This window comes from Leptodactylus fuscus, chromosome 6, assembly GCF_031893055.1.
Source record: "Leptodactylus fuscus isolate aLepFus1 chromosome 6, aLepFus1.hap2, whole genome shotgun sequence".
In the NCBI taxonomy this organism is placed as follows: domain Eukaryota; kingdom Metazoa; phylum Chordata; class Amphibia; order Anura; family Leptodactylidae; genus Leptodactylus; species Leptodactylus fuscus.
Window position 1 is genome coordinate 47,272,656 of NC_134270.1, and position 16,247 is coordinate 47,288,902.

At 40.6% G+C, this 16,247-nt stretch overlaps 2 protein-coding genes across 2 annotated transcripts in view; one reads left to right on the plus strand and one right to left on the minus strand.

Moving 5' to 3' along the window:
- Positions 1 to 1,616: 1,616 nt before the first annotated feature.
- UTP3 (UTP3 small subunit processome component) lies at positions 1,617 to 15,062 on the minus strand. Its single transcript, XM_075279880.1, has 16 exons — positions 14,998 to 15,062; positions 13,803 to 13,887; positions 12,901 to 12,957; positions 12,672 to 12,728; positions 11,940 to 12,063; positions 9,875 to 9,949; positions 9,658 to 9,782; positions 8,919 to 9,065; positions 8,269 to 8,340; positions 4,964 to 5,004; positions 4,762 to 4,858; positions 4,538 to 4,678; positions 2,785 to 2,909; positions 2,646 to 2,703; positions 2,297 to 2,404; positions 1,617 to 1,847 (listed from the first exon to the last, which is right to left on the minus strand). The coding sequence occupies exons 1-16, from the start codon at positions 15,012 to 15,014 to the stop codon at positions 1,755 to 1,757; spliced, it is 1,422 nt and encodes a 473-aa protein (XP_075135981.1). The 5' UTR covers positions 15,015 to 15,062; the 3' UTR covers positions 1,617 to 1,754.
- Positions 15,063 to 15,331: 269 nt separating this feature from the next.
- CCDC30 (coiled-coil domain containing 30) overlaps positions 15,332 to 16,247 on the plus strand; it is a 44,230-nt gene continuing 43,314 nt past the window's right edge. The window contains exon 1 of the mRNA XM_075279888.1: positions 15,332 to 15,456. The gene's annotated coding sequence lies outside the window, so the exon portion shown is untranslated. The remainder of the gene's footprint in view (positions 15,457 to 16,247) is intronic.

A 16,247-nucleotide genomic window follows, 5' to 3' on the forward strand; every position in this document is an offset into this window, starting at 1 on the left:
TATATTACAAGGCAGGGTTATACAGAGACACTGTTGAGGTTTTTGGGCTCCTTATGTCACCAGCATCCTTTGGATTATCAGATTCTCTATGTACAGCGTAATGTACACTTTATACATGAATGAAAGAGGGAGTAACACTCCCTACTAAAAAAAAATCCATTAGGATGCCCTTACTATGGTGAACCAAGTACAGTTCACATAACAGCTGGAAGTTCTGCTAAGATTTTCAGAGTCTGCTGTAGATGTATATATTTTATCTGGCTGCTAATATTAATAGAGAATGTTCAATGTACATTCCCTGCCTAGAATTTACTGTCCAAGATCTCAGACTATGAAATAGCTGCAATTTGTTACAATGTATTTGTGTAGATACCCTATTGTCTGTTATGGGAAACTGCACTGCCTAAAAGCCTTCACATTTGCATGAATTTCGTACATTGTTTCTGACCTTGTGCTGTATAACCAGGGCTATGCATTGAATGTAATACATCATTTCAGACTATATATGTCATGTTTTCCGGACATTTGTATATGTAACTTGTCTGACAGGTGCCCAAATCACAGACTTATAGCCAGGCAATAGTGTAATATGGCATCATTAAAGGGGTTGTCCAGCCATAACAATTTCTCACTTGTTCACAGGATGGCTGAGAAATAGCTGATTGCTGGGGGTCAGAATAGAATGATACTCAAGTATATGTACTGAAACTCCATTCAATGTCTATGGGACTGAGAGAGATAGCCAAACGCTTTATTTCCATTAATCCCATAAATTGGGAGCCTACTGGTCGCCCCATTCACTCAGGACTCCTGTCCGTGATTGATGGGACACTTTTCACTTATTCTTGTGGAATCACTTTAACAGGCAACCTGTCAGCAGGTTTGGGGATGGTAACCCTTCACCAGGTACAAGGGATTTAAGTGTTCCTGAGTTTATTCCAAGTTTGTCTTCCCTTGGGGGGTTCAGTTAACGATATTAATACTTAGAGTGGATGCTTATGGTGCATTTCTCTTCTGAAGACAAGGTCTCTCCACCTCTGGGCTTGATAAGCAGAGCATGCACAGTGATATGAGATGTACTGGCCTTGGCTTTATTGGAGATGTGTATGCATTGGAAGCTCAGGAGGAGAGTCCAAGGAGTAGAATAAACTCATCGCTTGGTAAGTATTAGTCTATTAATAGAAAAGTTTAGGCCACTACACCCACATTGCTAACAGGTGTCCTTTAACTCCATACAAAGTCCCCTGAACCAGATGGTTGCAACAGTGAACAAACTGCTTTACAGCTGTACTGAAAAACACAACTATGCTTTTCAATTCTTTTGGTGCTCCAGGATCAAATTTAAGTAAGAAGAACGATCTCTTGACATATTTGTCTACTGAAGTCTATGATCATGTCAGCCTATACATTTGATTATTTTCCTGGCATATACAATACTATATACAGTACATACACTACAGACATAGGGTGGATTCAGCCTATGCAAGTCAGTAAACATAAAGCCTAGTCCACATGGTGCAGTTTCAAGTAATTGCTTTGGTCCACCATGTTAAACCTCCATTACCAATACTAAAGGACAGTGGTGAACAGAAAATTCCATTCCGGATTAACAAAGTCATTTAATGTGTGTTAATGTTCATTTTTATCTGTATGTGTGATAGTATCACAATAATAACGGTCTTTGCAAATAAAATAAAAAATTTACAGAGTTACAAATGCAAATGTGGACTGTACAATCTGTCATCTCAAGAAAGTTAAAATTTAAGCTTGATGCTCTTCTTAACTCCAGCGCGGATACCAGACATCTCCCCGGAGTATCGCACTTCTTCCTTACGCACCTCGCGGACCTATAACAGTATAAACGTAAGTCAGAACAGGAAGAAGACCCAAAACTGGAAGGGTTTTATTAGGTACCCCCTTTAAGAGTGGTTTATATCTTTCTAATATTGAAGACCCATTAGGATAGGCCATTGATATAGATCAGTAGGGGTGGCTCCCTTGCCTAATGAGGTGTAGGCAATGGGTTTAGGTACTGCAGTTGCTGTGGGTAACTGCTCTGACTTTACGGTTATGACAAATCTGCCCAAAAGCTTTAACTCTTATACGGTTTGCAAGGTTTAGTGTTCATTAACATGGATTCAGGTCTTTGTATCTCACCTCATACTGTACGAGCACAAGGATTGGGCAGATGAACTCCAACCGCTCTATTCTTATCTCCCATCAGGAGAGAGTTGGACCCATATATAATATAATATATAAATTCAGATAACTGCAGCATTTGTATACAGATACATACCTGGCCCTTTCTGCGAATCTTGGCACGCCGGAATTTCTCTCTGTGCTTAACCCTTGGGTTACGGTCAATCTTCCTTCTCTTTGGTGTAAGCCCTTTATTCTTAGCAATCTATAATAAGAACACAGTATAAAAGGCCAATGTTAAGAGTTTCATCCTCTGTAGTAACTATAGTATTTTCTGGCCATCAAGGAAGTGGCAAGAGCAACCTAGACAGTAAAAAGTTGCACATTTTTGTGTATGACTGTTTAATCCTCCCTAACACTGGTTTTTGGAGCTTCTTAAATGCCTCCTTTTTGGTAATTAGGACAGCCTGTCCTAAATTCTTCCTCTGACAGATTTTCCATGTTACCTGGTAAGTGATAGCCCTCTTGGCATTAGGATCCATTTCTTCAGATGGCTCTTCCATGCTAGAAAAACAATGTCACAGTATTAGGGATAATAATAATGAATACGTTTCAGTGAAGTCACATATTCAGTTGACTACATACACTGCCTGTTCCTTGGAAGAATTTCTCTTTTGTAACAATTTATTCTCCATCATTCTGTAATAATTGAGAGCATCTTCTTCGTCCATATCGCTGTCGTCATCTGGCTCAACAGCAGATACAGGGCGCTGTAATACATACAAAATAGCAGGTTACCCAAAGTCACTGTAAGTCATAGAAGATCACTGATGGATGCTAATCCTTCTGTCACATTAATAGCATCCTGCATTGTAAACTTCTATCCATTATCTGTCAGAGTGGCTCATGCTATAGAGCACGCTACCATCTATGGACTATACAGAACAGATTTTTTTTTAGTTTTTTTTTCTCTGCACTACCGCTTATAAATTGCTGTCCTGCCCGTTTTTTGTCAGAGCTTTACTGCGACAAGTTTTATGGCATATCATCATCTCCACCTCAGCATTTTTTTTTTTTTTTAATAGCCACTACACTGATTCTGCCACAAATGGAATTTTCTAGCCCCCACTGTTCCTGTGGAATCAATTCATTCACCTTCCGCACCCAATATACTAATTAGGCTCCCTACTATCTGCCCCAACCTAGGGCCACCCACCTGACAGTATAAAGCCTAATTATCATACTGGGTGTCGAAACTAACAGCATACTTGCCCAAAAACAGTGAGGACCAGAGGAAAAAAAAAATTGTCAGAATCAGTTTAGAGAAACCTATTGAAGGATGGAAATAGTTGGTGAAAGGTCTTCTTTATATTTGCCACAGAAGTCTGATCAGGATGGGGGTCTAAACATAAGGAAATCCAGTAATCTTAAAGGAGATGTCAAGGATAAACTAAGAATTAACCCCTTCCACCACCTAACTTCTAATTTACTTCTATTTAAAAAAAAATAAAATAAAATAAATAATAATAATAATAAAAAAAAAAATCTATCTTACTCAAATCCCGCCCCAGGGACACTTTCACTCCTTCCGAAATGGAATGTCGCCACTACTCCCCCCCCATCCACACGTACAAGCCTTCCTGTGAATGTAAACGACTCCTCCTCTCTATGAGACAGGGGAGGGGCTAGTAGTGAGCAGGATAGTTTAGCTAGGGAGACAGGAGGGGGGTGTAACAGTGAGAGAGGAGGGGGCTCAGTCAGAGGGAACTAGTGTGGAAGGTAAACCTTGTAAACAAATGCAGTGGATGCCAGTTGCTCCCACAGACACCTAGAAATCACTCAAAAGATTGCTAAAGTGATATGGGTGTACTTATTAACCCATTACTAGTAGACTTTTTTTTTTTTTTTTTTTAAAGAAGATTTTTTGCCTGGAAAACCCCTTTAAGACTGGGGAGCCAAGTTGGTGATAGTATGCAGTCACTCTCTTGTCACAGTCTATGAAAGATGAAGCAACTACTGTTGATGCTTCACTTGGCCAGTTCCCATTTTACTGTCCTGACTATGAACACTCAGACTCATTTGACCCTTATAATATATTCACCTTACTAACTCTGCATATGATGATATTAATATTTTTTTAAATAAGCACTATAACATTGACTATTCAGCTCTCTCTCATGGCTCATGGACATGACCATATTACTGTGTTGTAATGCCAAGGTAATGCATTGTACCATATTCTGGTGTACACTCCCCTAGTAGCAGAGTTGTAGTGAACTTGGTGTGATATACAGGTGCAACAGATATGTCTCAGAATAGTTCCATGGTAAATGTTTTGGCGTTTTGAAGCTTTCATGAGCCACTATGAGCACATAAGAAATCATTTACACCTATTTACCTTGTTTGCAGCTTTTTTAGAGCGTTTAGGCGAACTGATGACAACTTTTCCTTCAGAAAGATTTTTCTGAAAATCTTCAGATAGCAGCAGCTGAATTTCTGGGGATAACCTCTCATCCACATCAGACAAATCATTTATCAGCTAAAATTGAAGACAAGAAATCGTCAGACTATAGGACTGGCATCAGCTAAAGCCATGGTAATACAGCGAGTAAGACGACTCACATTCCTGTAGGTGACCAGCCTCTCGATCACAGGGTGCCCGGAGATTGGGATTCTCTTTGCTTTCAGCTGCAGGTAGTAACTAATGTTTGTGCAATAACTAGGAGATGACGAAAAGAGCACAAATCAATAAAAAATGGTGATACCAATACATAAACTGCGGCACAGGGAAAGAAACAAGACTGATCATCCTTGGGATACTTACTTTAAATACAGCTGGTATTTAGTCTGTAGGTAGGCGCTGCCCTGTAACACATAAGCCATGCATTAGAAATTCAGGATGCTATATAGAAGAATCACTGGTAGAGATCCAGAAGTTCCTTGTGTCCATTCACCTCATGGCAGACAGAAGTCATTGAGCAAATATATATGGAGACTGCATTTATAGCTACTACTTTCCTGACGGTTAGCAATGGGAAGAAGCCAACCTGTGCAAACTTAGGAGTCCTAGGTAGACATTGTAGGAAAATTTTGGGTAAAACTAATGCTGGTTATAGCTAATGCAGGTATTTAAAGGGGTAGGCCCACTAATACTACTTTTGCCCTAAAGCTGTACAATTGTGGTGGCCCAACAGGGACTCAACAATCATAAGTGGGCTCCTTATAGTGCCACGTTACCCAACTCTATAGGACTGCAGTTCGCATAGTGTTTTATGTGTAACTGCTGTGCCTAAAATAGGTTGTACATGATGAAGAAAACATGACAGCATTTTCACTGTTGTCATGTAATTCTATCCATAGCCCATAAGCACAATGCTCTACTATATGGAGAAAGGCAGCCATTATTATTATTATTATTTATTTATTTTTTATTTATTTTTTTACATACAACCCAATTAGGTTTCATGCACAAGACCAGGTGGTGTAGTCGACGTGTGTTCCTTCTTTCCGATATATATCACTAGCTGGTACCCGCGACTTCGTCTGCGGTGATTGTAGTAGTGGGTATATACAGGCGCGGGTAAGGTTTTCGTAGTGTGTATAAGGTATGGGATATGAAATGTAACTTTGTATCTTGTTTTTGCTATAATTCAGAGAATACGTGATACTTTTGTGTTGAAGTTAATTTGTATTTGAGCTGCTATACGGTGTTGTGAGAAACTTTACATAGTGACTTTGGGACAGAAGTATTTGAAGTTAACCCCTTCCCGCCGATGGCATTTTTTGATTTTCTTTTTTGACTCCCCTCCTTCTAAACCCCATAACTTTTTTTATTTCTCTGCTCCCAGAGCCATATGAGGTCTTAATTTTTCCTGGGACAAATTTTTCTTCATGATGCCACCATTATTTATTCTATATATTCATAGATTGTAAGCCCTCGCGGGCAGGGCCCTCTACCCCACTGTGCCAGCCGATCACTGTTAGTATGATATGTACCTGTATATTTTGTGAATTGTATGTAACCCCCAAATGTAAAGCACCATGGAATTAATGGTGCTATATAAATAAACAATAATAATAATAATAATAATAATAATAATGTACTGGGAAGCAGGGAAAAAATTCAGAATGGGGTGGATTTGAAGAAAAAATGCATTTCTGTGACTTTCTTATGGGCTTTGGTTTTACGGCGTTCACTGTGCAACCAAAATGACATGTCCCCTATATTCTGTGTTTCGTTACGATTCCGGGGATACCAAAATTTATATGGTTTTATTTACATTTTGACCCCTTAAAAAAAATTCAGAATGGGGTGGATTTGAAGAAAAAATGCATTTCTGCAACTTTCTTACGGGCTTTGGTTTTACGGCGTTCACTGTGCAGCCAAAATGACATGTCCCCTATATTCTGTGTTTCGGTACGGTTCCAGGGATACCAAATTTATATGGTTTTATTTACATTTTGACCCCTAAAAAAAATTCCAAAACTGTGTTAAAAAATTTTTTTTCTAAAAGTCGCCATATTCCGACAGCCGTAACTTTTTTATACGTGCGTGTACGGGGATGTATAGGGCGTCTTTTTTTGCAGGGCCGGGTGTACTTTTTGTAGTTCTACCATTTTCGGGAAATGTTATTGCTTTGATCACTTTTTATTCAAATTTTTATCAGAATCAAAACAGTGAAAAAATGGCGGTTTGGCACTTTTGACCATTTTTCCCGCTACGGCGTTTACCGAACAGGAAAAATATTTTTATAGCTTTGTAGAGCGGGCGATTTCGGACGCGGGGATACCTAACACGTATGTGTTTCACAGTTTTTAACTACCTTTATATGTGTTCTAGGGAAAGGGGGGGTGATTTGAATTTTTAATCCTTTTTATTTATTTTTTTATATATATATATATATATATATATATATATATATATATATATATATATATATTTTTTTTTTTTTACTTTTTTTTTTGCATTTATTAGACCTCCTAGGGGTATTGACATGGGTGGGCGGTGTCGCGGATTATCAGAGCGGTGGGGGTCAGCAAACATGGCTGCTCCAGAGCGTTAAAGAGAGCCTCCTGGAGTATTGTTAAGGTGAGGGGCAAAGTGGTAAAGTACATGTATATGTGATTGTGTGGGGTTAAGGGCGAGGCTGTAGAGGGCAATATGAATTTTGTGGCTTGCTATGGTCAAAGTGTGTGAGATTGCAGAGATGGTGGTGTGAGTTTGGGTTTTGTGGGGTCCTGGCACAAACGTATGTGCGCTATTGTGACGAAAAGTAGCCTATTGTTTAATCGGGTGTATTAGCTATGTTTGTGGAAAATTTCAGCCAAATCAGTGGAGCGGTTTTTCCGTGATTGAGGAACAAACATCCGAACATGCAAACATCCAAACACACAAACTTTCACATTTATAATATTAATAGGATAGGATCTGCTCTATAAATATTGGAACGGACTATACGCTGTCTGAACTCACACTTGGGAGTCTGTCAGTTTCAAATAGCACGCTCCCATAGGAATGAATGGGAGCGGCCGGCACGCAGGGGGTTAAGCAGCAGGACACTGGCCCCGGCTGCGTCTAGTAACCACTAATAAAAGTTATTGCATCATCATCTTACCTATTTCAACACTCTATTCATGTGTCAACCCCTGACGATGCCGATTGTGCCGCAAAACGGGTTGGGGGTTGTTACTAATCTTATAAAACCAATAATTAGTTAGTTGGGTGTGTTGAGACGTACCGCAGGCAGTTCAGCATATTACAATCATATAACATTAGTCAAAATAGATAGGAATGGCATTACCAGATAGCCAGTTATGGCAAATATTAGAAAGCCAGTCAGAATGGATAATCAAATCCCCCCTTTCCCAGCACGGGAATAGGGGGATAGGCCCATCGCCGATTCCTGAGTTTTTATTCGGTTACAGGGTATAATCTGATTTTTTTTTAGAAGGTTTCCAATTAAAAGCTAAGTTTTATTTACTTTTGGGTATATTGTAATAAGTGTTATGTAAGGGGAATTTTGTTGCCTAGGCCAATATGATGATGCAATTATTAACCCCTTACCTACAAGAATTAGATCATTTTAACTAATAAAAGTGAAGCAAACGTCTTGCAGTAATGTTGAATACCTTTCCTTTAGGAATAGTTCCATTTTTCACCATTTGAATCAATGGCTCCAATTCATTCTTCACCTCAGCCAACTATTGAAGGCAAAAAAAAATTGAAAGATGAAAGAATGTACTTTTCTGGGCAGTGGTCTTCAAGCTGCAGGTTGATGGAAGTTTAGCAACAAAAACTGGAAGAAGTACACATAATAGCTGCCTTCCACAAGCCAGCACATATTAGGTAGGTACAGTATTTGTCTTCTGGAGGAGAGGTATTTTGAGGTCAGAAATAAAAATGAAAATTGAAGGTGCATCTAAAATTGTTCTATTGATGAGCTATCTTTAGGATAGGATGAGTGCAGAAGCCTCTTTACATTGATTACAATATAATGTCCACTAGTCACATGACTCTACTGAATCTCCAAGCTGCAATACCAGGCACAGCCACTAAACAGTAGATAGCGCTGTGCTTTGAATACAGTGAAAAGTAGCAGCACTCCCCTGAGCACCACTGGCTTTTCAATTAGCAGATCATCAGGAGTCAGACTCCTATACATCTGATACAGATAACCCTACATGATAATAGACCAGTATTAAAGATATTTATACATAATTAAATTAAGTAAGCTAGGTGAACCTTAATTCATTTGCACAGCTGCAGGAAGTCCTGTTACCTTTTGCTTAAGATCTTGAATCAACTCCATTAGTTCTGGAGATTCCTTCTTCAACAGTTTCCGCTTCTCCTTATTGGACATCTTCTCCAAGTCTTTTACAATTTTCTGCTCAGTGGGGGTCTCTTCACTTGGCTTTTCTGCAAATTCCTACAGAGAATAGTACAGCAGTGAGCAGGAAAGGGTTAAAAGGGACTCGACCAAATTTTATTTATTTCAAGGCTGAGGTCTGTCATTGCATTAAGTTGGGTTGAACGGAACCAGCACCTAGAAATCAACTCTTCCCTTCTCTCCTGCACCCACTAGCATTACTGGTAGTATTAGGGGCCGAGGGACTACATCATTATAATAGGAAAGCCATTCCTGGCTTGTACATAGGTGACATTTAGACCCCCAGTTAGCCCCTTTAATAGAAGGGACCTAAATCCACCTGCTGTAAACTTTCATAGTGATGGGTGCAGGTCGACAAATGTTTTACTTTACCGCAAGAAAGGAAGAGATTTGAGGCTCTGTAAATGAAGACTGGTGCATCAGAGCTTATGAAATGAACCATACCATGTCTTTAGCTCCAGTCTGTTGTAGTTGGTAGATCACATGGCAATGACAAAAAGTAACTTGCATACCAAACATCAACCCATGGCTTAGACTTTGTTCCCATAGCCATTCTATTGGAAATCACAACTCTACAAACTTAAGGGCAGGCAGACAAAAATAAATACATGATATAAAACTACTAGCTGACCTGGATAAAATCCAAGCCATAATCTTCCTCATTGAGGGTCTTTGCTAGACGCCTCTGAATACTCTGCGCTTCCTCCTCCTCCTCTGCAGCTTCAGCTTCCAGCTCTTCCTTAGTTTTTTTTGCTTCTATTACAAAATAAAATTGATAGGCATTACATGAAAGAAAGCAACCAGCAGAGCAAACACATCACAGATAATCGAATTGTAGCCCTACTTACTTTTCTTGCTCTCTTTGTAGTCTGTGTCATAATACAGCTTTTTCCTCTGCCCCCATGCCAATTCATTTGGAAGACCTGAAAAAAAAAACATAAAAACATGATTATGCTAATGAAATGTATAAACAGATACATCCAACATAGGCTTTGTTTATACTGTGACTACTGTCAGATCTATATGTTGGGTGCAAACCTGACATAGATGACTAACAGAAATCTGTAACATATCCATCGTCTATGTCACCTATACAGCCCCTCCATCTTTAAAGCAAAAACTTATATGCCCACTTATTGTGTCCCCTTTCTCCTTTACCAGTGTTAGATGCTACATAAGATTCTATATCTGTCTGGAGCATCTCAAGACAACAGTGGCCCTCTGCTTGAGGAAGCTGGATATTGTTTGTATATGGACAAATTTGTCGCCCGAAATCGGGCGAAAAATACAGAGAGGGGAACAGAATCCCCATATAGAGACCCAACGCTGGTGTGAACCCACGCTGAGGCTAGTTGCAGACGACCATGTGTATTTTGCGGTCAGCAAACTAGTAATTAGTGTTTAGTTTTTGTGGGCAGAGTGTGTTCGGTGTGTCTTCAGCATCACTGAAGAATGTCCGGACAGAAAGTCTTCAGTGTGACATCTGTGTGTGATCCTAGTTTGCGGTTCCACAAAAAAAAAACACAGGCAATATCATGAAAACGGACGGCACACTGATGACACCCTGAATACATCAGTGTGTTGTCCTAGGTGTCCGTTCCGCAAACACTGAACAGAATAGGACCTGCTCTATATAATGCGGCACAGACTCTCATCCCACACACCGATCAGTGAAAATCATGGTTGTGTGTATAAGCCCATAAAAATGAATAGGTCAGTGTGCTAGCCAGGAAAAAAACGGATAGCACACTGACCTCGCCTACGGTCATATGCAAGCGGCCTTAGGCTGTATGCAGACAACTGTGCTGCAACCGGCCTGCTGTGATTTAAAAGCACATGGATGCCCCCATGTGCCGCACATGCACGGGCCGTGCTTCCGCGGCTCCTTTCAATAAATGAATAGGAGCCACGGAAGCATGGGCCACAAAATAGGGCAAGTCCTATTTGATGCAGCCCGGAAACGGGATCGTGAAAATCACGGTCGTGTATACGAGCCCATCGAAAAGCATGGGTCAGTGTGCTCTCCGTGAAATACACGGACAGCACACTGACAGCACAGTCGTCTGTAACTGGCCTTAAACTGAGGATTGTAATAGACCCCTACAGTGGCATGCATGTCCCATAGGAAGCCATTGCAGAAGAAAAAGAAAAATGTATAAACTTAACATACTTGCTATATTATGGATATCATTGTATTGTATGATAGATCCCAGTCTATTATGCTATTTAACACCTTTTTTTCTCCAGTATACTAACATTTACCACAAATATGTCCTTTTGGACTGGTTAGTATAACCCAATTGACATGTTTTTGTTTTGTTTTTTTGTTTTTTTTTAAAATGTAGATTGTGAGCCCCACATAGAGCTCACAATGTACATTTTTCCCGATCAGTATGTCTTTTGGAATATGGGATGGAAATCCATGCAAACACGGGGAGAACATACAAACTCCTTGCAGATGGTTTCTGCCCTTGGCGGGATTTGAACACCAGGGCTCCAGTGCTGCAAGGCTGCAGTGCTAACCACTGAGCCACCATGTGGCCCACAATTGACATGTTTAACATGGCTGCTGTGCTTTCCTGATGTACATGTCAAACACACATCACAGAGGGAATGTGAACGGTATTTTATTAGAGTAAAACATGCATGTCTTAAAGGGGTTTTCTGATCAAGGTAAATTATACACTGCTGGGGCAAATTTCCAGGACCACCACCAATCTCTAAAATGGAGGGACTATAGCACAAGTAAATCACAGTAGCAGCACTGAGCAGAGAACAGGCTGATTACAGACTGCATTGCCCTTTGAACTTGGTATCGGGGGGCCCAGAACTCAGATTCCATGTTCAGTAATAGATAGAATAGACTAGCGACACGAAATGGATGGACCCGTTTCATGGTAAAGACGTGCTCACCATCTCTGTCACGATCTTCTATGTCACTTCCCATGGAAATACGATCATCCTCCTCTTCATCATCTTCATCTCCTTCTTCCTCGTCTTCATCATCTTCCTCAATATCAAGGGGCATAACCTCATCCTAACAAAATAAAATTGAACCTCAGATGTAGAAAGGGTGATTTGCAAAACTAAATTTGCTCTAGAGAATTTATAATGGTTAAGAATACAGAGTGGCAGCTACCCCTGACAATACCAGCTGATAGGTAGGGGTTAGCAGATACTCTGGATTCATATTGTATGGTCGCAGAAAACTAGATAAAAGTATCTTCTTAGTACAACTTCCCCCTCCCAAAATAACAATATGGGGCACTTTTTATTAAAACTGCAGAAAAGACTGCAATAGAAACGCACAGTGGACTTTCTGCTTCTATTATATCTATATGGAAAATGCCAACGTTTCCATAGGTATAATTGACATGCTGCCATTTACAAAAATATGATTTTTATAAATGTCACCCATAGTGCCATTAGCTGCTGAGCGACTTTGTAGCAGCACTGCGATCACACACAATGAGGACCCAGTCTAACTTCTTAATGGGAAAAAGTCATATAATTGGTTATTTCTATTTCTGGTCTTGTGAAATTCCACATTATACAGCAAATTGTGTTCAGGATTATAAATCTTTGAGTCTCAGGTGCCATATTAAATGTATCTCACTATCTGGAAGCACAGAATGATTTACATACCTCACTGTCAACCGGTTCTTCATCGCTGGCAAATGTTACTCCATTTTTCATTAAATTCTGTAGAAGTGCAACAAAAACGTGATGAAGTGAGTGGTAAGATGTCAGAGGAAACATTTAGAACAATCTAGCAAAATATAAGAGGTGGCGAAAAAGTAACAATGCGGCAGATTTCTGAGTATCATTGTTATGCAGAGTTGTAGGATGAAATTAAAATGGTTTAAGGACTTACCTGAAACGTCTCCTCATGGTACTTGTCAACTTCATCATTATAATATTCTGAAGATAGCTATAAGAAGACAAAACAGTCAGGTCATCACTTTAATAAAAAACAAACAAACAAACAAACATTGTAGAGAACATGTAATAGTAGACATAATATGCCATAGTTATCCAAAGTGATTAATGGGTTTATGGTAGTGTCTATAGCAGAGAAGGAACGGGTGATACAGAGCAGTGAATGGGTTAATACTACATACACCTTGTGCCCAGAGGATTACTCACCTCCCCAAGCTCCAGATCTGTACCTGTAGTAGGGAGCCTAAAGCTGAAATGGACAGGCATCCCCCTCTAACACAGGTTTTTCCTATAGTCCCCTCTGTGACACTGACCAGCTCTAATGCCTCCATCTCTCATAGACTATGCTCCCTGCTGTAACAAACTTTTCCCCCTGTCCACATCTTTTACACAGATTGCTATGTCCCTTCCCCATACACATACTACTCCCTATACCCCTCTCTGTAGAAAACTGCACACCAATCAGCTTCATGTTTCACCCATACACCGATGAGTCCAGGGAAGGATAGAGGACAATGCAGCTACTCTGAGGCTGCACGGTTCTCTCAATGATCAGGCAGAGTTGGAATCAGGAGTTTGGCGGAACTCAGGGAGTCTGCATGGCAACAGACCTTTAAATTGCAACATCACCTAGTTTAGAGGGCTCTAAGTAGCTTTCCCTGACAATAACCCTCTTCCTGTCAATTGTAGAGGTTTCAGATGCTGGAACTGAGGTGACTGGCTGACTATAAGCAAGATCTTATTTAGAAAGGAGGTTTCCAGATGATACAAGACATTTAAAGAAATTCAATAGTTCCAATTCTACAAGAAAATCCATGGCACGCTTTCGCCAATTACCTCTTTAGATGATGGGACATCTGCTTTGGACAGTGATTCATCGTATACATCTTTATTCGCTTGATCTTTCTTAGGCCTCAGGTTCCTAGAAGCAAAAAATATTCCAGTTATATTATTGTTATTTAATATGAGACAAAAAGGAGCACAAGAAAAGGAAGAAAGTTATTGGATGATGGACTTTAAAGCGAATCGGTCATCTCTGGAACCCTTCAGGTCACGTTTCTCTTGTCCATCAGACAGATCTTCATTACCAAACCATATCTGTCAGCAGATCTATACAGTCTGATTTTAATAAACTAACACAAAACCTCTATTTTGCCTTTCTAAAGCTGTCACAATACAGGAAGTGAGAAGAGGTGAGAAGAGACAGCATGGGAAAATGTAATGTACTCATAACAATACGGTAATTCTAGAGTATCTTATACCTCTGTGTTGTGCCATTCCCATGTAACTTATCCAGTCAGTGCTAGGACTCTGTCCCTCTGACCCAGTTGTCAATTTTTATTTATTTTTTTAAATACATTTTCAGGAGGAATAACAGAGGAACAGCACCACGCAACATCAAGAACTGTATAGAGGCTCAAAGTCACTGAGTGGGGTTAACACGGTGGCTCATTGGTGAGCGCTGGAGTCCTAGGTTTGACAATATCTGCAAGGAGTTTGTATATTCTCCCCGTGTTTGTGTAGGTTTCTCCTCCCACACTCCAAAGACATACCAATAGGGAATTTAGATGGTGACCCCTACATGGAACAATGTTGACAATATCAGTTAAAGCGCCGTGGAATATGATGGCGCTATATAAATAAAATAATACATAAGAGACATGGTCTATAAAAGTCAATTTGATGTTTTGTGACCCATGCACCACAGATTGTGTCCCTCTGTATGTCCTCCAAAAATTTGGGGAAGTCTCTGTGTCCCGTCAAATAGGATCCATTTATACAGCTTTGGCATTTATATGAATGATTGTAGCAGAATAGTAGCCGCTGTGTTACAATGGATTCTAATAGCATCCAGCCCCCCGATCACTGGGCTATCCAGGACCCACTGTATATGTAGGGGTGATATAAGTCCACACACACACACAGACATGCTGCTCCATTTAAAGGAGATGTATAGAATAAGGAAAAACATGGCTCCCACCAAATGCCAACACATATCCCCCCACATCACATATAACACAGCAGTGATCACCTCCGAGCTCTCCCCATGCTTCCTCGTTATCCAGGCTTCGCAACCATGTGCACACAACATCCGGTCCGTCCGAAAATATCGTCCCACCGGCAACAAAGACAACAACTTTGGTTCCTAGTAAGAAATGACAGGTCTTTGCTGGGCTTTGGTCTGGGCGGAAGATTTTTGTGGCGGACACAGTCGCCTGGAAGCTGTAACCATGACGACAAGACCCCCCCCCCCCCCTCCTTTGCTTGCGCCCGGCAGAGCTGAAGGAGGAGGCGGAGGGAGAATCCACTTACACGGGGCTGGACTCTCCGGGGATTTGTCTGCCCCGGACCCTGAGCGTTACCTGTTGATCTGTGTTGTCTGGAGAAGCTGCACTGCCATTTATATGAGAGATGGATCAGGAGTGGATCTAATTGTAAGGGATCACTGGGATCTACATAGGGGATCATCATGATGTGCTGTGGGCACCAGGTATGTGAGATGGGGTCTCTGGGTATGGGGTACATGGTGCCAGCTGCTCATTTGAGGCTTTTTGGCTAGAGTATAAAGTTCACCCTGACCACCCACACAGGGGCACTGCCAGCCAACCCAATAGTACTGCCCGCCTATCCCACAGGGGCGTTTTTGACTCTTCACTTTGGGATGCTGATGACCTAAGAACCGCTGACAACTCATCCCTTGGGCCCGTGATGTCCTGAGGGATTCTTTACCCTTGCATGCCCCATGATGTAACGGTACGTCATGGTAAGTTGGTTGTTCTTAGTACATAATGGTAATAGTGCAGGCTCAATAGCCGTGCAAACTTACAACAACAGCTGACATCCTGCTGTAATGGCTGGAATTAGAGATGGGGAAGGAGACCCTCTGCCCCCAATAAGATGTAATTGTAGCAACCTACAGAATAAAGTTACTGAGTTCTAGCTACCTGAAAATAATAAAAAATACAATTGTAAAATGCATCTCGCCCCACAAAAAACAAACCCTTGTATTGCTCTATCGATGGAAAAATAAAAAAGCTATGGCTTGAAAAATGCAGGGATTATGAATTAGAAAAAAACACTGCATCTTGAAAGCAATATACCGCATCCTAAGCTATTTAAGTAAACGCAGACAACATGTAGCCTGAGACTGTGCCCACTTAGATGACAAATCAACCAAGGATACCGAAGAACTGTGCCAGTGGGCAATATTGACCTATATTGGTCACTATAATTTTTGTCTGATGTCACAGATCACGCCATACACTGTAATCTTTTAGAATG

Excerpts from the sequence above, each read along its gene's own strand:
- UTP3 (XM_075279880.1), bottom strand. Across the intron at positions 9,066-9,657 it reads ATGGCTTGGATTTTATCCAG|GAATTTGCAGAAAAGCCAAG; the intron begins GTCAGCTAGTAG and ends TATTCTCTGTAG. Across the intron at positions 5,005-8,268 it reads GAACTATTCCTAAAGGAAAG|GGCAGCGCCTACCTACAGAC; the intron begins GTATTCAACATT and ends TATGTGTTACAG.